Genomic DNA, 18,231 nt, shown 5'->3' with positions numbered 1-18,231 from the left:
TTTTTGACATTCAATACAGTGTAAAAAATTATTCCATTTTCGAACGCGCTCTACCTGCACGTGCGAGAGAAGAGAGACGCAGAGCCAAACAAGTGCCGCAGTTGCAAAAACCGCGTGCCGAGCTTGCATCAAGACTCCGCCCATTTCATTTTCCACTGCGGCCGAACTTTTTTTGGCGCTACCTACTAGCTGGTTCCGAAAAAATCACCGTGATTTTCAAGCAAAATCGACCCAAAAACTGGATTTTTAGACTTTTCTCAAGATTTTTTTGTAGATATTAATTGCCTATTTTTATTGCACGCTCTAAAAAATTATATGTTGTTTGATATCTAGTCGAAAAAGGCTGCCAGTTTTGAGCTGAAAGCTTCAAGTTAGAAATGCGAAAATATCAGTTTTAAAGTTATTTTTGGATTAATATTTTCAAAAACTAACAAGTAGATATTGTTTAAAAAAATGTTCAGCTATTGTAAAACACTTTTGAATGTAGTTTAATGTTTTCAATTGTGCTTTAATAGTAATTTCGAAATTTCAAATAAAGAAAAGTGTTCCATTCTTCAAAAACTATTTAAAATTACTTTTTTTGATTGAGGAATTTAATTAGTTTCAATTTTAGAACATTTTCATTCGCATTACGTCTATTTATTTCATTAAGAAAAATAAATACTTATGAATCACTATAAAAATTTATACGAACAAGTCAAAATAATATATCATTTTGTATCTGAAAGGAAAAGTCACAAGCATTTGGTTGCCATAGCCATCGTTGCCAGAATTGCAACGGGTGTGGTGGAAGAGAAAAAGTGGTGAGAAGGCGAATAGAAGAAACCGACGAGGGGCGACCACGGGGGGAATCGGCCGAAAGGAGTGAAATAGTGTTGAGTTGGAGGAGAAGCTATAGAAAGAGACGGCGAGACTCCTTCAAACACACTCGCTTCCCCCCAACATCAGTTTGAATTGCGTACGTTTAATCGATATTTTTTCTTCATTCATTCCAATATCTTCGTATGATACTGTCTTCACTCACATTACAACTTTCCTCAGTGGGTATAAGTTGACAGAGAACTGAACATCGTTTGTTATGGTTTCATTGTGGCAAAAAAGCAATGCGAAAAAACTCTTGCGATTAAAACAATAAATAAATATCACAATTTTTACAAATAAATTAATCTTTGACCTAGAACGAGGTCGTATTAATGATGAAGTATCGTTGTTCGTGTGATTTCAGCGATTTCAGAAGTTTTTCAACAACTTGGAATGCAATTGTGGCAGTGACGAATGGACCAAAAATGCAGTACAACGAGAATAAATCTGTAACCCAAACAAAGAGACAATGCCTGGTTCCACGAACAAAAAGAGTTCGAAGATGTGGATGTCGTGTTGACAATGATGATGATCGACGCATTTCACATCGGGCAATCCATCGTTCGGCACGAGTTATCAACGGGATTCTGGAACAATAATTAACACTTTGAGTGGAAAATAAGCTGGATAATTTTAGAACTCACTTTGAAGAAGACATACAAACTTGTTTCGATGAGTGATTCAGATACAAAAATGACCAAAGCGATTCCGAATTCGAGCCGATTTGTGAGATTTGATAGAGGTTCGGCGTCTTGACGGCTTGAGAAAAGTTTGTGAAAAACTTTGCATTACCCTCTAATTTAGTCACAATTTGCTGCCGAACTTCCTTCAGTCCATCAAAATGATCTCGCTTCACAGATAGTAATACGAGACAAGCTGGTATATCTTCTTGGTCGGTTTTGCACCATGGATAAGAAATATATGCATAGAAGAAACCAGTGTCGTTGAAACGTGGCAAACAGATGGGCACCCAGTTTTGAGAATCTGTTTGTAGAGTTGTATCAGAGACAAGGTTGATGAGAATGTTCAAGTCGCGAGGATGTATTACATATTTCTGAAAAAAAAGTTATAAAAACTATTCAAAATGTCATAGGTGACCTTAAATCGAACAATTGCTGCAATTTGTCTTCGTGCAATCATGATTCCAAAGAGAGCACCATCCAGTTTAGCAGCTCCAAGACTAGATGCCATCGTTGTTGACAGGAATTCTCGGTCTGATGGATTCATTGGGATCGCGGAAATCGAAGAGTCGACGAGATTGATTGGAGATGCTCTCCACGAAGAAATCGAAGAATCAATGAGTCGATCAGTGCCACGTAGAAGTTTCCGAAGATCGTAATTGTCTCCTTTCTTCTTGTATACATTCTCTAATTGACTTTTTGAAAGAATCGAACAAATTTGTTCAAAAAGAACCTCCAATTGTTGATCGAGTTGTTCTGGATATTTCGAAACGACACAGAAAATGAGTGGTGATTTGTGCAGGAATTGGATATGATTATCTTGTGACGTCATCGTCATCAAACTGTCACCCCATGATTGGCATCGACTCACAAAGGCGCATATTAATGCTGCCAGACTCACAACTTCTCCTTCGTTTCTGTCATTGCTGAAATTTACGATATCATATGATTTTGAGCTATATTATGTCTTGCTTACTTTACAAAAATAGGTTTTCCAAACTCGCTGAGTATAAAAACTTGAAATGGAAGTTGCTCGAGATGCTCAAAAATTGCTTCAGCATTTTTTAGATTCTCCTCAACGTCTTCTATTTCTACTTGTGATACTTTGAAACTCGATTCACTTCCTGTATCGGTTCCGCCGACGGCTTCTGATCCGCCGGGTACTTCTACTTCCATCACTAGAAACAAAATGTTAAAATTCAATCACAAAGATGAGAAATATTTCAAGACAGAGAATCTATAATTTGAAACAATATTAAATTAATAAAAGCAATATTTATTATGCAAAAACATGTACAAAAATGCAAATCGTTCTATGGTCATCATCTTATGGTACAGATCAGTTTAATTCAGCCAGAAAATACAGATAAAATGCGATTATTACGATTGTTGGGAGGGAAAGCGGAGGCGGTGTCAAGCGGATGTATCTACATATTCATACACGGGAAACTAATAAACGGAGAATTTGAAACAAAAGTTATAAGCTGGAACGTTCCATTAAGGTTTGAAGATCTCTTTGGAGAATAATATTTTTTGAAAGGGTCTCTTCCAACATTCGTTGTAATTTCTTATTCATATCACGAACATCGGAATCTCTTGAATCTTGTCCGAGAGTATTGAGCAGTTTTCGGAAGGAAACTTCTAGTTTGGGTTGACCATTTCCACCGAATTGTGGTTGGAACCCAGAGCCAAGTGGCTTTTCCCGAATCAGATTCTCAATTAGCTCTCCTTTTTCTGTCACTTCGCGACGCAAGCGACTGTTTTCGGATTCGAGTTGAAGAATCTAGAAAATGAATGCCCATGAGAACTTCTGTTAACTAGCTTTACTTACTGTGTCAGCGTTTTCAGAATGAATTTTCTGCAACGTGGCAAGACGTGTTATCAGTTCGACATTTTCTGACTCAATTGCTGACATTGAGGAGACACTTTCGTTTCCATCGAACGTCTGAAAATCAGATCTATATGAGATCAAGAAAATAAATATGCTTACATGACTGCTCTGTCGATCATTTTCTGGCGGTACAACATGCCAACCAGATCTTTCTTCACTCTTTCTCTCATATGAATCCGCTCGTTTCTTTTCTTCTTTTAGTGTCTTCTGTAGTTCTTTTACTTGAGCCAAACTCTTCTTTACTGCCATTTTCTTATCTTCATCTGCAGATTTCAGCTTTTCCTCGAGACTGGTAATTTTCAGGTGGAAATCTTCTTTTTCACTTTCAAAGCTTTTTTTGAGATCATCGACTTCTAACTGATATCGTGTCTCGAGAAGAAGAACTCGATCTTCTAAAAGTTTTTCATGATTTTTCGCTGTTTCTTCGGTATTTTGTTGGATTTCAGCGGACAACTTCTGGTTTTCTGTTTTGAAAACTTCCAACTCTTTTTTGAGATCAGAAATTTCTTGTTGAGAAATCTCGCTCAACATTCGTTTTTCTTCTTGAAGTTCCGCAAACTTTTTCGCAACCTCTTGATTCAATTGATTTTCAGCGATGAGGTTTTTGTGTTCAATTCTCAAAGTTTCCAACTCCGGTGTTTGCTCCCTAATTGTCTGTTGTAGTCTAGCATTCTCTTCTTCTAATTTTCTGTTCTCCTCGACAACTTCATTGTTTCTCTGCTGCATTTCATCAACAATCTCTTGATTTTCTTTTCTTAATTCCTCCATTTCTTCCATTACCCGTACACTTTCTTCATCTACCATTTCTTTTTCTGTGAAAATTGATTCCGCTTCTGCAGTCATTGTGAGAAGGCGATCTTCTAGTTCGACATTTAGTGTCTGACAATTATCGAGTTCTTCCTTGAGAGTTGAAATCTTTTTGTTCAGCGATGGAATTGTTTCTGCAAGACTTCTCAAGAGCTTAGATATTTCGTCGCAATAATAAACTTACCTTGGCATAACAATGTTTTCTCTGCTGTCAACTGTTTGATGCTTTCTTCCAGCTGTTCCACAGTCGGTTTTCCAGCTTCTTTCTCCAATGGATGATCCGAATAAGAAGCCATTTGAGTTTTGAGACTTTCATTTTGTGAAGATATCTGCAAAGATCGAAAACAATTTGCTATCCAACAAACGAAAACCTTACCGTTTTTAGCTCTTCAAAAAGTGTGGATTGCTGAAGACGGAACTCTTCTTCCTGAGTTTCCAACTTTCTTCGGAGAGCATCGATTTCTGCCTTTTCTTCATCTTTTTTCGATGACGAAGCTCTATTGATCAACTGAATTTTTTTCAATTGATAAGAGATTTGATAAAATTGTTAATCAAAACTTACCTTGGAAGCAAACTGAAGAGCCTCATTTTTTGGTGAATTTTGATGTTGTGATGTCGCGTTTTTCTTCTTTATCTCCTCTCTCAGCTCGTAATTTTCATTTCTCAACTGCAATAGTTGCTCTTGAACGAGTAGAAACTCTTCTTTCGACAATCCTCCAGATTCAGTTGTCATTCTGAAAATCAGCAGTCTTACTTTCCAATTTATTGGCAAACTAGACGGAACACGGGGAAAAAAGTGTCGCAGCTAATCTTTTTTTTTAAATCAATATTTTTCCACAATTTTTGGCAAATCAAGAGGCTGAAGCATCCCGAAAAACAACAATAAACAGGTCTCTCACGGTGATTTTTTCGGAACCAGCTAGTAGGTAGCGCCAAAAAAAGTTCGGCCGCAGTGGAAAATGAAATGGGCGGAGTCTTGATGCAAGCTCGGCACGCGGTTTTTGCAACTGCGGCACTTGTTTGGCTCTGCGTCTCTCTTCTCTCGCACGTGCAGGTAGAGCGCGTTCGAAAATGGAATAATTTTTTACACTGTATTGAATGTCAAAAAAAGTAACTGGCGGATTAAACTGTGAAACTGACGGCCATATGGTATGAAACTTATTGTTAAAAATTCTCCATAATTTTTTTAAGAGGCATTACAAATAACCTGCTGGTTGTTTTAATCAAATTTTTAGAAAATTAAAGCCAAAGTTGAGGGTCTAGAAATTTCAACGGCGCATTGGAGCGGGTTTGCTCGGGGCCGCCAATGTGATGGCCTAGAAATCTAACCAAGTGGTTCAGAGAAAATCACCGTGGTCTCTCGGTGCCTCAAATTACGACAAAACACAGAGATGGCCGCGGCCTTGAAGCTGAGGTTTCCTAGTACAAGGCCATCTCGTGCTAAATTTTTTTTCGCTGGATTTTTCAACAAATTTAAAATTCTAGCGACTGCAGTTTTAGTTTCCCATGCTTTTCGAAGATAGGCAGAATAATATTAAAACGGTTCGTATTAAATTTATTTTCAAAATACAATCATTTTACCTTCAGGGTCCTACGCTTGTCGGATTCAACGAATCACAGAATGAACACGAGAATACAGTGTGTCCGAAGCATCCGGAGTCGTCAGATCGAATACAGAAAATCAAAGAAGCACTGCAGCAAACAAAAGTTCTCGAGAAATGTCATGTGTTGACGAGTTTTCTTGAAATTGACGATGCCGATTTGGAACTAACCCATGCGAAAAGTATGGTTAAAGAAATGGTTGAATCAAAGACTAAAACACAAGAAGAAATTAATTCACAATGCGAAAAATACGATTCCATATTCATGACAGAGGTCTGATTCAAACAAGAGTCCGTTGTTGAAAATATAGTTTAGAACTCGATAAAAGTGGCAAAAGACGGCATCGCATGCGTTCGTGATTTGACGAATCGAATAATGCTGGGCGAAGCAATGAATGGTTTCGCAGTGATTCGGCCACCTGGTCATCATGCTGATTCTTCACAACCATGTGGTTTCTGTATATTCAATAACGTTGCTCAAGCTGCTGAAGAAGCATTTTTCAACGGAGCCGAGCGGATTCTGATCGTCGATCTCGATGTTCATCATGGTCAAGGTACTCAGCGCATTTTTTATGAGGATAAGAGGTAATTTATATAATTCGTCGGATAAAACAAACAGTTTATTTTTATTCAGAGTTCTATATTTCTCTATTCATCGCTACGAACACGGAGTCTATTGGCCTCATCTTCCCGAATCGGATTTCGATCATATCGGTGCCGGTGTCGGTCTAGGATACAACGCAAACATTCCACTTAATGAAACCGGATGCACAGATTCGGATTATCTCTCAATTCTATTCCATATTCTTTTACCACTTGCCACCCAATTTGATCCTCATTTTGTTATAGTTTCTGCCGGTTTCGACTCTCTTATTGGAGATCCTCTCGGTGGAATGTTACTCACACCTGATGGTTATTCTCATTTTATTTACCATTTGAAATCGCTAGCTCAAGGTAGACTTCTAGTGGTTCTAGAAGGAGGCTACAATCATCAAATGTCCGCTGTAGCAGCTCAGAAGTGTGTTAGAGTGCTGTTAGGACATGCGCCGTATCCGGCAAGTATGGAAGAACCACCGAAAGAAAGGTTTTATTGATTCTATCGATATATGATGTCATATTTTTGTTTCTCAGTACTGTAACTTCTTGCGTGAACCTGGCATCTGTTCTCCGTCATCATTGGAACTGTTTCGATTACTTTCCATCTCGGGCAACAATGAGACTTGCAGAGTGGCCAGTGTAAGTTTAAAACTCAAATACTTACACTAATTATGAATATTTTAGTGTCAATCCGAAAATCGAGTTCAAATATGATCCATCGTCCCGGTCTGCAGACACTGGAGAGATAATTCAAAGTGATCTTTCATCCACAAAATTCACTGAATCAGATAATATGCCGTCTGATGAAATGGAAACTTTCATATACTTCAACGAAGGCGACGATGCACATTTTGATCTAGAAGAAGATAATCATCCGGAGAAACCAGCAAGAACGCGTCGAATTCTAAAGACGTTAAAGGAATCTGGAGTTCTCGAAAAATGTATTGAGAAGAATAGTGAACGTGTAGCAACTGATGAAGAAATCAGAATGGTGCATACAAAGAAAATGTTAGACCATTTGAAGAAGACAGAGACGATGAAAGATGAAGAATTGATGGAAGAAGCAGAGAAAGAATTCAATAGTATTTTCTTGACGAGAGACACGCTGAAAGTTGCCAGAAAAGCTGTTGGAGCTGTGTTAGAGGTAAGAAATATTGTGGAAAAATTCAAACTTTCATTTATTATTAAAAAAGCATAGATGGTCGCAAATCAAAGAATTAGCCCGTAGTATTGAACCCGTACCTTTTGAATTTCGTGTTACTTTTTCTCTACGTTGTCTTCTTCTTCTCCTTGTCTTGCTCATCATTTTTATCTCGAGTCACCATGAACTTTGCTCGCAAACTCTCTGGTAAGAATCCATCAGAAGCCAGCAATCTCATGAATAACAGTCCATTGATACAACCAAAAACGACTGGTCCTAGCAAACCGATCATCTCGAAATACCAATGGAGACCTGGCACATTGTAAATGGCCCAATGAGTCCAGAGGAGTTGAGAGACGATTCGGAAGAAGAAGAAACTGATGATATTTGAGTAGACAACAAAACGAAATACTCCAGGAAATTGAGTATTGAGTCCACAGATTTGAAGAATCGTTCGAGCATGTAGGAAGATGCTAAAAATATGGATGAGTTTTGAAATTTTATTTTGAATTTCACCTGTTAACTTCCATCAGTAGTGCCCATCCAGCAGCCAGTGTGAATCGACCCGTAACTCCGGGACAAACCAATGCAGCACACGTGGCAAAATGATGAAGTAATAACTCTAGTGTGTAACTTGACCATTCATACATCAACATATCAATGGCATCTTGAAAGAAGTAGGCTACTGAGATGAGTGGAAGCTGAGCTGCGATAGGATCGTACCACTCGATGACTTCATGAAAGATCTCATGAGGATGACTAAACATTAGAACTAGGTCTCCCAAACCGACAACTACAGCGTGTGCCCAACAAATCGTTAGATTTTGTAAGCGATATCGTCTGAAAATTGGTGTTGTTTTGAGATTTGATGCGGTTGCTCTCTCACTTGAATCCTTCGAATTTCAACCAAAAATGAGTCTTCACATATTGTCTGGCTAATCGGAAAATAAGTGAATACATGATTAGTGGAATGATGTTATATGGAAGAAACAAGTTCAGAAAATTCGGCATATTGTATTCCGGAAGGGACGAAAATGGTAGTTTTTCTTCCGTCATTTTTAGTTATCTGAAAGTATCACAGTTGACTTTCGACCTAGATGTTCATAAGATACCAACCAGCAAGGTTTCTATGAAAAAAACACAAATTGACGAAAGAGTCTACAACAGAAATAAAATACACGTTGAGAGTGGATAAATGGGGGGAATTGTAATGAGAAAACCACGTGTGATGAGGAAGAGAATGTCACGTTAAAAGGATTGATAGAAGAGAAGAATAAATGAGGGAAGGTTTTCTGAGGAGGCAACGGAAATGAAAGACATCACTCACTGAACGGAAATCCAGACAGATATTTCATTTCTTCTGGTGGTTCTCCACGGTGACAAAATGCTCGCGGGGCTCCCTGGTAGAAGTGCACATAGCAACGGACACTGAAGAGCAGTGAAGCAAAAATGCATATTTTATTCTATTGAGCTTTCGAACTTAACGAGTCGTAGACATACATCTCAGAATTGTGAGGGGAGTGGGGATTCCAAAAAGTGAAGAAGACATCTGCTTCTGAGATGCTCAAAAGTGAAAATAAATGACTGAAGACACAACACAAATCAACGATCGGAAATGACGATAAACTAGAGAAGAAGTGTGTGTATATGAGTGTGAAGAGCCGCCAACTAACTGCGAATAACTACGGAGAATTTAACTACAATGATTTGTGCCGCGACGAGAGATGCAAATAGAAGAAGTACAGATAGAGAGTTAGAGAGAAGTAAATATCAAAGAAACATGAGTTATTATGTAAACATTGAAAAGAGAAGCAGAGAGAAAAGGAAATGTTCTGTTTGGAAACGGAGGTGCCCATAAATGGATGGGCAAACTCTTTGTTTGTTCATCTTTCGCTGCAAACCTCTAGCGGGTTTAATGATAGAATCAGAACCGTTTTGAAATTGATACATGCGGAAAATGATTCTTTCAATCTTTTCGTTTCAGTCTATCGATAAAGTTTACGAAAAAGACGCCGGACAACGGAATGCTCTCGTCATCGTCCGACCTCCAGGGCATCATGCATCTGCTTCGAAATCTAGTGGATTCTGCATATTCAACAATGTAGCAGTTGCTGCAAAGTATGCCCAACGCCGTTATAAAGCGAAACGAATTCTGATTCTGGATTGGGATGTACATCACGGTAATGGAACACAAGAGATATTCTATGAGGTTTGAATTCAGGTCTTCCAAATACAAGAAACTATTGTTGCTTTCAGGATGCCAACGTGATGTATATGTCAATTCATCGTCACGACAAGGGAAATTTCTATCCAGTTGGCGAACCAAAAGATTATTTCGATGTTGGAGAAGGGGCTGGAGAAGGAATGTCAGTTAATGTGCCGTTTAGTGGAGCACAAATGGGAGATATCGAGTATCAAATGGCATTTCAACGTGTAATTATGCCGATTTCCTACCAATTCAACCCAGATCTTGTGCTCATTTCGGCTGGTTTTGATGCAGCTATAGATGATCCTTTGGGTGATTATAGGGTAGGAAAATTCAGAAGAAAATTATTTTCGCAAAACTATAGAACTTTTTTCCAGGTGACTCCCGAAACATTCGCCCTGATGACATACCAATTATCGTCTTTGGCTTCCGGGCGCGTTATCACAGTTCTTGAAGGAGGATATAACCTAACTTCCATCTCAAATAGTGCTCTTGCTGTCTGTGAAGTTCTTCAAAATCGTGCAATGCTCCGGCGATTACGAGATGAAAAAGAGCAATTTGCATCGAAACCTCAAAAATTGGAATCCTCAAGTATCAAGACTATTCGAGAAGTTTGTGCATTGCAGCAGAAGTACTGGAGTATTCTGAAAGGATTTCAGGTGAGTAAGAAATGCTTCATCCTAATCATTGTCCTTGTCTTAAATGTGGGGTTTTCTCAAGATAATCTTCGGAAGTGTGCTCAATTCGAAACTTGTCAACAAGAATGGAAAATCCAATGCAGCTACATTGAAAGTTAAAACAAAAGCAGCAACCGACCCAATTGAACCAAGTAGCAGTCGTCGCTACAATACTCGACGACAAAATCGTCGCCGTTCGGATAATTCTGAAGTGGATGATGTGATGGCGAAGATTGAAAATATGAAACTATAAACTATGAGAAAACTCGCTCATCTAAAACTCGTTATATCATTAAATGAATTAAATCTGAAATGCACCCGAAAAGCACGAATAAATGTATTCATAACACATTGCGAGTACATAAACTACGAGACATTCGATAGAGGGTTACTGTCCCGTTCCTCATTATTTGTTCTTTTGTTTTTCAGTAACTCATTCGGAGATTCTGATTCTTTAGGTCACTCCTTCCACTGTCGGACTTAATATCGAACAGGAATCCGTTGAAATGAGTGATCAATCGTCTTCCGGATCCTCTTCTGCTCCTCCACCATCCTATCAAGATTTGGAATTGATGAGTATGGGACCGGCTCATGCTGTCGTTCCTCTATCCGAATGCCCTCATCTCGATCAAGTTCAACCTCTCCCACTCACTGGAATTGATGCATCGACAAATTGTTCCGATTGTAAGATTGGAGCAGAAGTCTGGACTTGTCTCACTTGCTACCAGGTAAACATTAATTTATTTTTTTCTCAATTAAATCTATTCTATTTTCAGTACAACTGCGGGCGCTTTGTCAACGAACACGCCCTTATGCATCATCTCTCTTCTTCTCACCCGATGGCTCTCTCAATGGCTGATCTCTCTGTTTGGTGTTATCCCTGTGAAGCTTATGTCCATAACCAAATTCTCATTCCGGCAAAATCGTCTGCTCATCAGAGCAAGTTCGGTGAACAAATGCCTTCCTAATCATAACCGGTTCTCATTATTGTCCAACGAGTTGCCATTGTCTGTATAATGATGTGATTGCTTAAATGAACACGGACTTTTTTGAAGGGATTTGAGATTCTGTAGAAAAAAGCAGAGAAAACAAATGAAAGTAGAAATGTTAAAGAAGGAACGAAACAAGAGAATTTGAGAAAAAATGCAGTCACGATCAAGTAGCAAGTGAAAAGGAAAGGGGAAAGAAAGACGGGAAAATACATACAAAATATATATATAGATAAGGATAAACTATTATTCATTCATTCATCCCACGTGGCATTCACATCGTCATCATCTCCATTCTCCTCTTGCTCCGAATATGAATTATCACCATGGAATCCACGGAATCGATCACGAAGAGCAGCTTCAAATGAAGAAACTGCGCGTTTCTGATGACGGTCTTGGCATGCTGGTGAGCCACCTGGTGATCTGAATTTCAATAGTGTGTTTTTCAACTTTTATTAGTATTTCTAACCTGACAGTCTTCTTTAATAAGTTTCTTCCTTGAGCAATATCTGTCAAATACGGTCGACTAGACAAAATAGTTTCAGCTGGAGGCAACGAGTTGGGCGTCGTTCTCTTCTCAGCGGGCTTTGATGGAGTTCTTACATTATCTGATTTAATTTCGGAAAGTGGCGCTTTTGGAGCCATTTTTGGGAGTGGGGGAGGTGGAGGCGGAGCCATTGATAACGGAGCTATTTGTATGGACACGGACGATAATTGTTTGGAACTTGAGGATTCTGATGTTTTTCGATTAGAGGAAAGTGATGGGGAGCAGACGGATGGACCCTTTCCTTCATCTTCGGAAACATCTGATGACGAGGAGGAATTTGATGAAATTTCGACAGAGGCCTTCTGCAAAAAGTTTGTTTTATTTTGTTTCTCAAAAAAAAACTGTTACCTTGGTCATCGTTTTCACACCACGCCTTGAGCTGGCTCTTGACGATCCTCGCTTCACTTCAACACCTCCTCCCTTCTGAAGACTCATTAGCTGCTTCGAGAGCATAGCCAACTGATTTTGGATTGCTGCCATTTGATCTTCAGTTGTGAACGTAGTCACTCCAGTCCGTGTACTCGGCATACTCAATCTGTCCTCTTCATCTTCGTCATATGTCATCGACATTGGTACATTCAATTTTCTGAATTCAGAGAAGGCGTCTTCATCATCTTCATACAAAGGTTTCTGTCGCTCCGGAAGATAAGACCATTTCTCAGAACGTCTTTGAATAATTCCATCTTCTAAATCATCAGAAAGCAATACTTCTTCAATATCATTCATCGTATATCTCGGCATTTTGTATGTATTCGTCTGATCACGCATTTCATTCATAATCACTCTCGCCTCGTTTTTGTACTCAATCATATTTCTTGAGCTTATCGATTTTGAGAAAATCCGGAGAAGAATTGCACGAATTTGATGACTACCGTCATAGAAGAAGTTACGCATTCGTTGACCACTCTCGCGAATTCGATGACGCTGAAATCTTTTGTATAAAAATAGGAAAGTCTGTAGAAACACAATTTACCAGAATTTCCATTTCATCCATAAAAATTTGTACAAGAATTTCGATTCCGGAAGCGGTGTTAACTGCAGCAAGCTCATTGTGAAGACGTTGTCGGGCCAATGTAAGCTATAAATTCATATTTGACAGTTATTTTTCAGAAAATTAACTAATTTTACTCACATCTTGCAAAGTTAACTGATTTTTTTCTTCCTGGACGCTATCTTCTTCGTAAATCGTCTTTTTACTCTGCGGACCCGTCACAAAAATCGTCGCTCGTCGTTTTTGCTTCTTTGTGGGAGTCTCCGACATTTTTCTAAAATAAAATTATATTTAGAGTATTTATATGATTAACGAAAACAAAAATTTGAGTTGAAAATAACGATGTTTCAGAGGATTTATTGAGAAAATGTCAGAAAATAAAAATGGATTTTTTCGATTTGAAATCCGCGCGATGTTCGATGGAGCGCGTTTTCTGGTCACTACAGAAGCCTATTTTTCTGGTTTGGAAAGCTCCAAAATACGAGAAAAAATATTGAAAAAGAAGAAGAGATAAATAAAAAGGAAATTAGTGATATTTTGCTGTGGGCCAAGTGGCAGACACCACAGGGGTCCAAGTGCAGGTGTTCGTTGCGAGACCCGCGGAGAAGAATGGTCTATTTATTCTTTTTTGTGGGAAGGGTGGCTAGCAGTCTGCACATGTTGTACTTTTTGAGGGAGAAATGGGTTCAATGGGTCAAATGATGTATAGAAAATGGTGGAATTGGATTCGTTCTCTGGAAAAAGTTATTTACAGAATACTAGAGGAACTTTCTAGACGAGCTTCAGGTCTTCTGGAAAAGTAATTTTTCAGACAGTAATTAAATTTTATTTTCCGAGAAAGAGAAGTACGGTATTACGAGACTCAGATATTCCAAATTTATGGATAGATGAAGAACTCCAATTAGTAGCTCAATCTTTCCTAAACTTCCAAAAGAGTTGGTAAACTGAAATAACTTTTTTTGAACGTCCCTTTGGTTTCTGATTCATTCCTTTTCTTGAATCTGTTCCGGATGACTCATCATAACTTCAGATTTCCCCATCTGATCCCAATTTCTCTTCAAAAACTCAAAAACAAACAACAACTTCTTGAAAGAAAATTGTTCATTTATCACATCTGTTGTGTAACAATTTCTTCTTCTTCTCGTCTCCTCGTCTTTGTCTTTTCTCTCCAACTGCCAACAAACAAATCTATTTGAAAATCATGGCAAAACTACTGATTCTACTTATTCTAGTTATAGTTTCAACGGTTTCTGCATTGAGATGCTACGAGGGAACTGTGAAAGGATTGGAGAGTAATGCTCAGACACCGAAAAAGGTTGGTTATTGGGGAAAGATCTAATACAGTAAGAAAAAGAAAATAAATTGAAGGAATGCGGTGGAATGTCGAATTATTGTATTCAACGTATCGATAAGAAGAGTGGAGAAATGAGGTGAGTCGATTGTTTCTTCGTTCTGTTTGTTTCATGATCTCCCGATTTGTGTAATCCTTTTGAGAGAGAGAGAAAGTGTTTTGAGTGAGGAAGAGAACTTGATTGTTTGCTCAAATCGTTCAAGTCATAATAGGTGCTTCCGTGAGGATTGTCTCAATTGTTTATCTAGTTTCACGTCATTCCTGAATTGACATGAATGGGGGATTACAGATGGATCACAGGAATGAGTTTACAGTTTCAGAGTGACAGTTTTAGCTGTTAAAATATTGAAGGATTTAGTATTTCACTAATAAAACCTTGAAATAACTAAACCAAACTTTTTCAGACGTGAATGTAGCTCATGGAGTGACGAACATAGTATGGAGGAGAAATGCCCGGTATCTTTTCTATCCGAATTTCCTATTTCCAAATTTTAAATCCAGATGGCCGGATGTCACTTCCAAACCAAAGAATCCACTTTCTGTTGCTGCCAATTCGACGAATGTAACGAGTGGAAGGGAGAGTGAGTTACCGATCATTTACCTCTTCTCATCAAATTATTTACAGTGGAACAGAGTTCAAAGCCGGAGAAACCACAGTTCAGAAATCAGTCCCAAGTGCTCCGAAACTCAGTGATGTCGTGATGCCAACTGCTGCTTCCCGTAAGAATGTTCGTGTGTGATTTATTGGATAAAGTGGGGTGCAGAATTGTTTTGAAGTCTCTATTAAAGCAGATGTGATATACGTGAAACAGTTAATTTTGGAAAAACATTTTACCTGTTAATGTTCTTTGTCTTGAAATTTCTTAATATTGAATAAGCGTTTTTCAGAAAAATGAAGATGATACCGTTCGTATTCCAACCACTCCTGCTCCAACAAGAAAGAGCAGCTTTGTCGAACTTCCATGAATGTTTTTAATTTTTTTAAAGTAATCACAGATTGAATAAACAATGTATAATTTGAATAGAACAAATAGCATTTATCGGCAATAACAAAGAAATGATAAATGACAAACAAGGTCTAGAACATTCCAGCTGGATACCAATTTTTTACAGAGGTCTTATAGATAGATTCAGAATTTTTTCGCAATTACTGTAGTACAGTTGTTGTAAAAAGCGTGTTGATTCAATACTTTCCGAGTGCAGGCTCGCTGAAAAATGGTTTCCTAAAAAGTTTCTGAGCTAGTGATAAATTTTAAAGCTCAACCAACAATTTTGATTGAATTTCAATATTTTTGCTACAATAGCTAGCGTACGAACAAAAGCTCACGCCACCATTTTCGATTTTTTTACTTTTCCCTCTTTCCAAATATTCCGTGATTTGTTCATTGCTCCCCATCACTATCTATATGTCTGCAGGTGCAAAATAGGCATAGTTAAACGCCTTGAAAATCATATTTCCTATTCCGATTCCCCTCTGAAAACTTCCATTTCTTATCAAATTCTGACCATTTTCGTTCCAATTATTATTTGATCATCACTTTTCCAACCAACTGATTAGTCTGTATAAAAACGTGGTCGTCGTCTTTGTGATGTGCTTATCACCAATTATTTTATTTGGAAAGTGGTTTCGTCCGGTTGACACGAATACACTAGACTAGGAAAAAGGATGCTTCGGAATGTATCCTTTGTCCTTTTATTACTACTTGGATTAGCTCGATTTTCGATTTTGGATGCGAGTCAGTTTTTTCCTACTTTTTTAGCCGGAACAATGTTTTCGAAGTCAATTTGGAATAGTATAGACATTTTGAAACAGAAATTTCTGTTAAGAAAACTCACTAATTTTTGTATTTCAGAATCTCTCCCTTGCTCCCAAATCCAAAAAGATCATGGAATAGTTTGTCGGTGTAATGCCACTTACTGTGACACAATCGAGCCATTGGGTCCTGTAACTTCTGGAAAAGCAGTCGTTTACACAACTTCGAGAAAAGGAAAACGAATGGAGAGGAGCGAATTGAAGCATTCAACTTCTTCAACTGGTAAGTCGGAACGGAGTAGATGTAACTCTTCAAAATCTGAATATTTGTAGTCTGAAACTGAACTTTTATTATTTTAAAGTTTTTTTTTAGTTTAGATAAGTATTTGTCTGTTTGTTTCTCACATATTTCACATATATTGTTTCCTTTTTCAGCCAAAACAAAAGTCTATGTGAATGGCACTTCAACCTTCCAACAAATCCTTGGATTCGGAGCTGCATTCACGGATGCTGCCGGAATTAACATGAAGATGTTGCCTCAGACTATGCAGGATCAAATCATCGAACAATACTTTTCTGATGACGGTACCCATTGTTTGTGTCCCAATCTTGAACTAATCTATTTCTAGGTCTTGGATACGTGTTCGGTCGTGTACCGATGGCTTCCTGTGACTTCTCAACTCATGAATACAGTTATGACGACACTCCGTTCGACTTCCAGCTCACCAATTTCAGTTTAACTATGGAAGACACGACCTACAAGATTCCTTTCATCAAGAAAGCAATGACAGCTTCTGGAGGAAAACTGAAACTGTTCGCTACTCCATGGAGCTCTCCCGCGTGGATGAAGACGTCAGGAAGAATGATCGGAGCTGGAGAATTAATTGGAGATCAAAATGGAAAATACTATCAGACATGGGCACAGTATTTTGTGAAGTGAGTGATAAATCTCAAAAATATTATTTACTGTTTCAAGAATAACTGATCCAAAGAGATTTTAGAAAAACTCGCTAAGGTTTTCTCATCTTATTCAGATTCTTCGAAGCCTATCACGCGCAGGGAATAGATTTCTGGTCACTCACTCCTCAGAATGAGCCGACGACTGGAATTGATCCACTCTGGAAATGGCAAACATTGTTTTTCGATGCTTCTATGGAACGAAATTTCATCAAAAAATTGCTGGGACCCGCTCTAGCTGCATCTCCAGTTACTAAAAACTTGAAGATTATGATTAATGATGATCAGAGAATCAACTTACCTCATTGGCCGAAAGTTGTGAGTTTCGGATTCTGTTTATGGATTCAAATTCTCAAGGATATGATTTCAGATTCTGTCCGATCCGAACGCAGCTCAATACGTCCATGGAATTGCTCTCCATTGGTACGAAGACTTCATAGACCCCGCTACCGTAGTCGCCGAGACTCACGACCTCTTCCCTGACTACTTTATCTTAGCAACTGAAGCATGTGCTGGATATTTCCCAGCTGACGGTCCAAAACTTGGATCGTGGTCAAGAGCTGAACAATACGCAAATGATTTGATTAAGGATATTGGAAACTGGGTCGGCGGATGGGTTGATTGGAATTATATGTTGGATTTGGAAGGTAAGGTTGTCAGCAAAACTAACTTTTGAAAACTGCAAGACATTTTATTCTTTTGCTTCTGGAATCTTTCTAAAACTACATACATTTCAGGCGGACCAAATCTTGTCAAAAACTTTGTCGACGCTACATTAATCGTAAATGCCACTGCCCAAGAGTACTACAAACAACCAATCTGGCATGTAGTGGCACAATTCAGCAAGTTCATCAAACCAGGAAGTACAAGAATCGGAACAACAATCATTGAGAAATCAGTTGATGTGGAAGGATTATCTTTCTTGAATGCAGATGGAACCAAGACTGTTGTTCTTTTGAATAAAAACGAGGTAACCGCGAAAAAGAAACTTATCAATTGAGATGAGATCTCTCGTCGAGTATCATGAATTCAACAAAACAGTGGATCACAATTGAATGGAAATTGATTTTCAGGTGCTGGATTTCGAAGTGGCTATCAGCGACATAAGTGCTCCAAACGTCATTTACGACCTGACAATTCAGGCAAACTCACTGGTTACTGTCGTGTATAAATAAGTATGAA

At 38.4% G+C, this 18,231-nt stretch overlaps 9 protein-coding genes across 9 annotated transcripts; 5 read left to right on the top strand and 4 right to left on the bottom strand.

The window, feature by feature from the left end:
- Positions 1-1,174: 1,174 nt before the first annotated feature.
- GCK72_013545 (uncharacterized protein) lies at positions 1,175-2,717 on the bottom strand (the record flags this gene model as incomplete). The annotated part of the gene is made up of 4 exons (XM_003101391.2): positions 1,175-1,448; positions 1,506-1,915; positions 1,960-2,467; positions 2,518-2,717. The coding sequence occupies 4 exons, from the start codon at positions 2,715-2,717 to the stop codon at positions 1,175-1,177; spliced, it is 1,392 nt and encodes a 463-aa protein (XP_003101439.1).
- A 301-nt stretch (positions 2,718-3,018) lies between these two features.
- Positions 3,019-4,972, bottom strand: GCK72_013544 (uncharacterized protein; the record flags this gene model as incomplete). Its single annotated transcript, XM_003101313.2, has 6 exons — positions 3,019-3,324; positions 3,373-3,486; positions 3,532-4,373; positions 4,424-4,568; positions 4,616-4,747; positions 4,802-4,972. The coding sequence occupies 6 exons, from the start codon at positions 4,970-4,972 to the stop codon at positions 3,019-3,021; spliced, it is 1,710 nt and encodes a 569-aa protein (XP_003101361.2).
- A 773-nt stretch (positions 4,973-5,745) lies between these two features.
- GCK72_013543 (uncharacterized protein) lies at positions 5,746-7,969 on the top strand (the record flags this gene model as incomplete). Its single annotated transcript, XM_003101319.2, has 7 exons — positions 5,746-5,781; positions 5,827-6,114; positions 6,157-6,425; positions 6,475-6,924; positions 6,972-7,076; positions 7,122-7,581; positions 7,859-7,969. 7 exons carry the CDS (start codon positions 5,746-5,748, stop codon positions 7,967-7,969), a joined length of 1,719 nt encoding a protein of 572 aa, XP_003101367.2.
- Positions 7,706-8,538, bottom strand: GCK72_013542 (uncharacterized protein; the record flags this gene model as incomplete). The annotated part of the gene is made up of 3 exons (XM_003101379.2): positions 7,706-8,051; positions 8,095-8,418; positions 8,465-8,538. 3 exons carry the CDS (start codon positions 8,536-8,538, stop codon positions 7,706-7,708), a joined length of 744 nt encoding a protein of 247 aa, XP_003101427.2.
- Positions 8,539-9,535: 997 nt separating this feature from the next.
- On the top strand, positions 9,536-10,714 carry GCK72_013541 (uncharacterized protein; the record flags this gene model as incomplete). Its single annotated transcript, XM_003101389.2, has 4 exons — positions 9,536-9,787; positions 9,835-10,107; positions 10,162-10,443; positions 10,505-10,714. The coding sequence occupies 4 exons, from the start codon at positions 9,536-9,538 to the stop codon at positions 10,712-10,714; spliced, it is 1,017 nt and encodes a 338-aa protein (XP_003101437.2).
- Positions 10,715-10,967: 253 nt separating this feature from the next.
- GCK72_013540 (uncharacterized protein) lies at positions 10,968-11,429 on the top strand (the record flags this gene model as incomplete). Its single annotated transcript, XM_003101289.2, has 2 exons — positions 10,968-11,189; positions 11,238-11,429. 2 exons carry the CDS (start codon positions 10,968-10,970, stop codon positions 11,427-11,429), a joined length of 414 nt encoding a protein of 137 aa, XP_003101337.2.
- Positions 11,430-11,704: 275 nt separating this feature from the next.
- Positions 11,705-13,258, bottom strand: GCK72_013539 (uncharacterized protein; the record flags this gene model as incomplete). Its single annotated transcript, XM_053729887.1, has 5 exons — positions 11,705-11,873; positions 11,920-12,299; positions 12,346-12,921; positions 12,971-13,075; positions 13,130-13,258. 5 exons carry the CDS (start codon positions 13,256-13,258, stop codon positions 11,705-11,707), a joined length of 1,359 nt encoding a protein of 452 aa, XP_053584659.1.
- A 931-nt stretch (positions 13,259-14,189) lies between these two features.
- On the top strand, positions 14,190-15,305 carry GCK72_013538 (uncharacterized protein; the record flags this gene model as incomplete). The annotated part of the gene is made up of 6 exons (XM_003101364.2): positions 14,190-14,303; positions 14,357-14,418; positions 14,744-14,795; positions 14,841-14,920; positions 14,965-15,067; positions 15,228-15,305. 6 exons carry the CDS (start codon positions 14,190-14,192, stop codon positions 15,303-15,305), a joined length of 489 nt encoding a protein of 162 aa, XP_003101412.2.
- A 700-nt stretch (positions 15,306-16,005) lies between these two features.
- GCK72_013537 (uncharacterized protein) lies at positions 16,006-18,224 on the top strand (the record flags this gene model as incomplete). The annotated part of the gene is made up of 8 exons (XM_003101307.2): positions 16,006-16,075; positions 16,193-16,375; positions 16,528-16,677; positions 16,722-17,028; positions 17,127-17,367; positions 17,420-17,696; positions 17,787-18,019; positions 18,123-18,224. The coding sequence occupies 8 exons, from the start codon at positions 16,006-16,008 to the stop codon at positions 18,222-18,224; spliced, it is 1,563 nt and encodes a 520-aa protein (XP_003101355.2).
- Between the last annotated feature and the right edge of the window lie 7 nt (positions 18,225-18,231).

This window comes from Caenorhabditis remanei, chromosome IV (genome assembly GCF_010183535.1).
Source record: "Caenorhabditis remanei strain PX506 chromosome IV, whole genome shotgun sequence".
In the NCBI taxonomy this organism is placed as follows: domain Eukaryota; kingdom Metazoa; phylum Nematoda; class Chromadorea; order Rhabditida; family Rhabditidae; genus Caenorhabditis; species Caenorhabditis remanei.
Note: the sequence above shows the minus strand (reverse complement) of the source record. Positions and strands in the feature narration are given on the sequence as shown.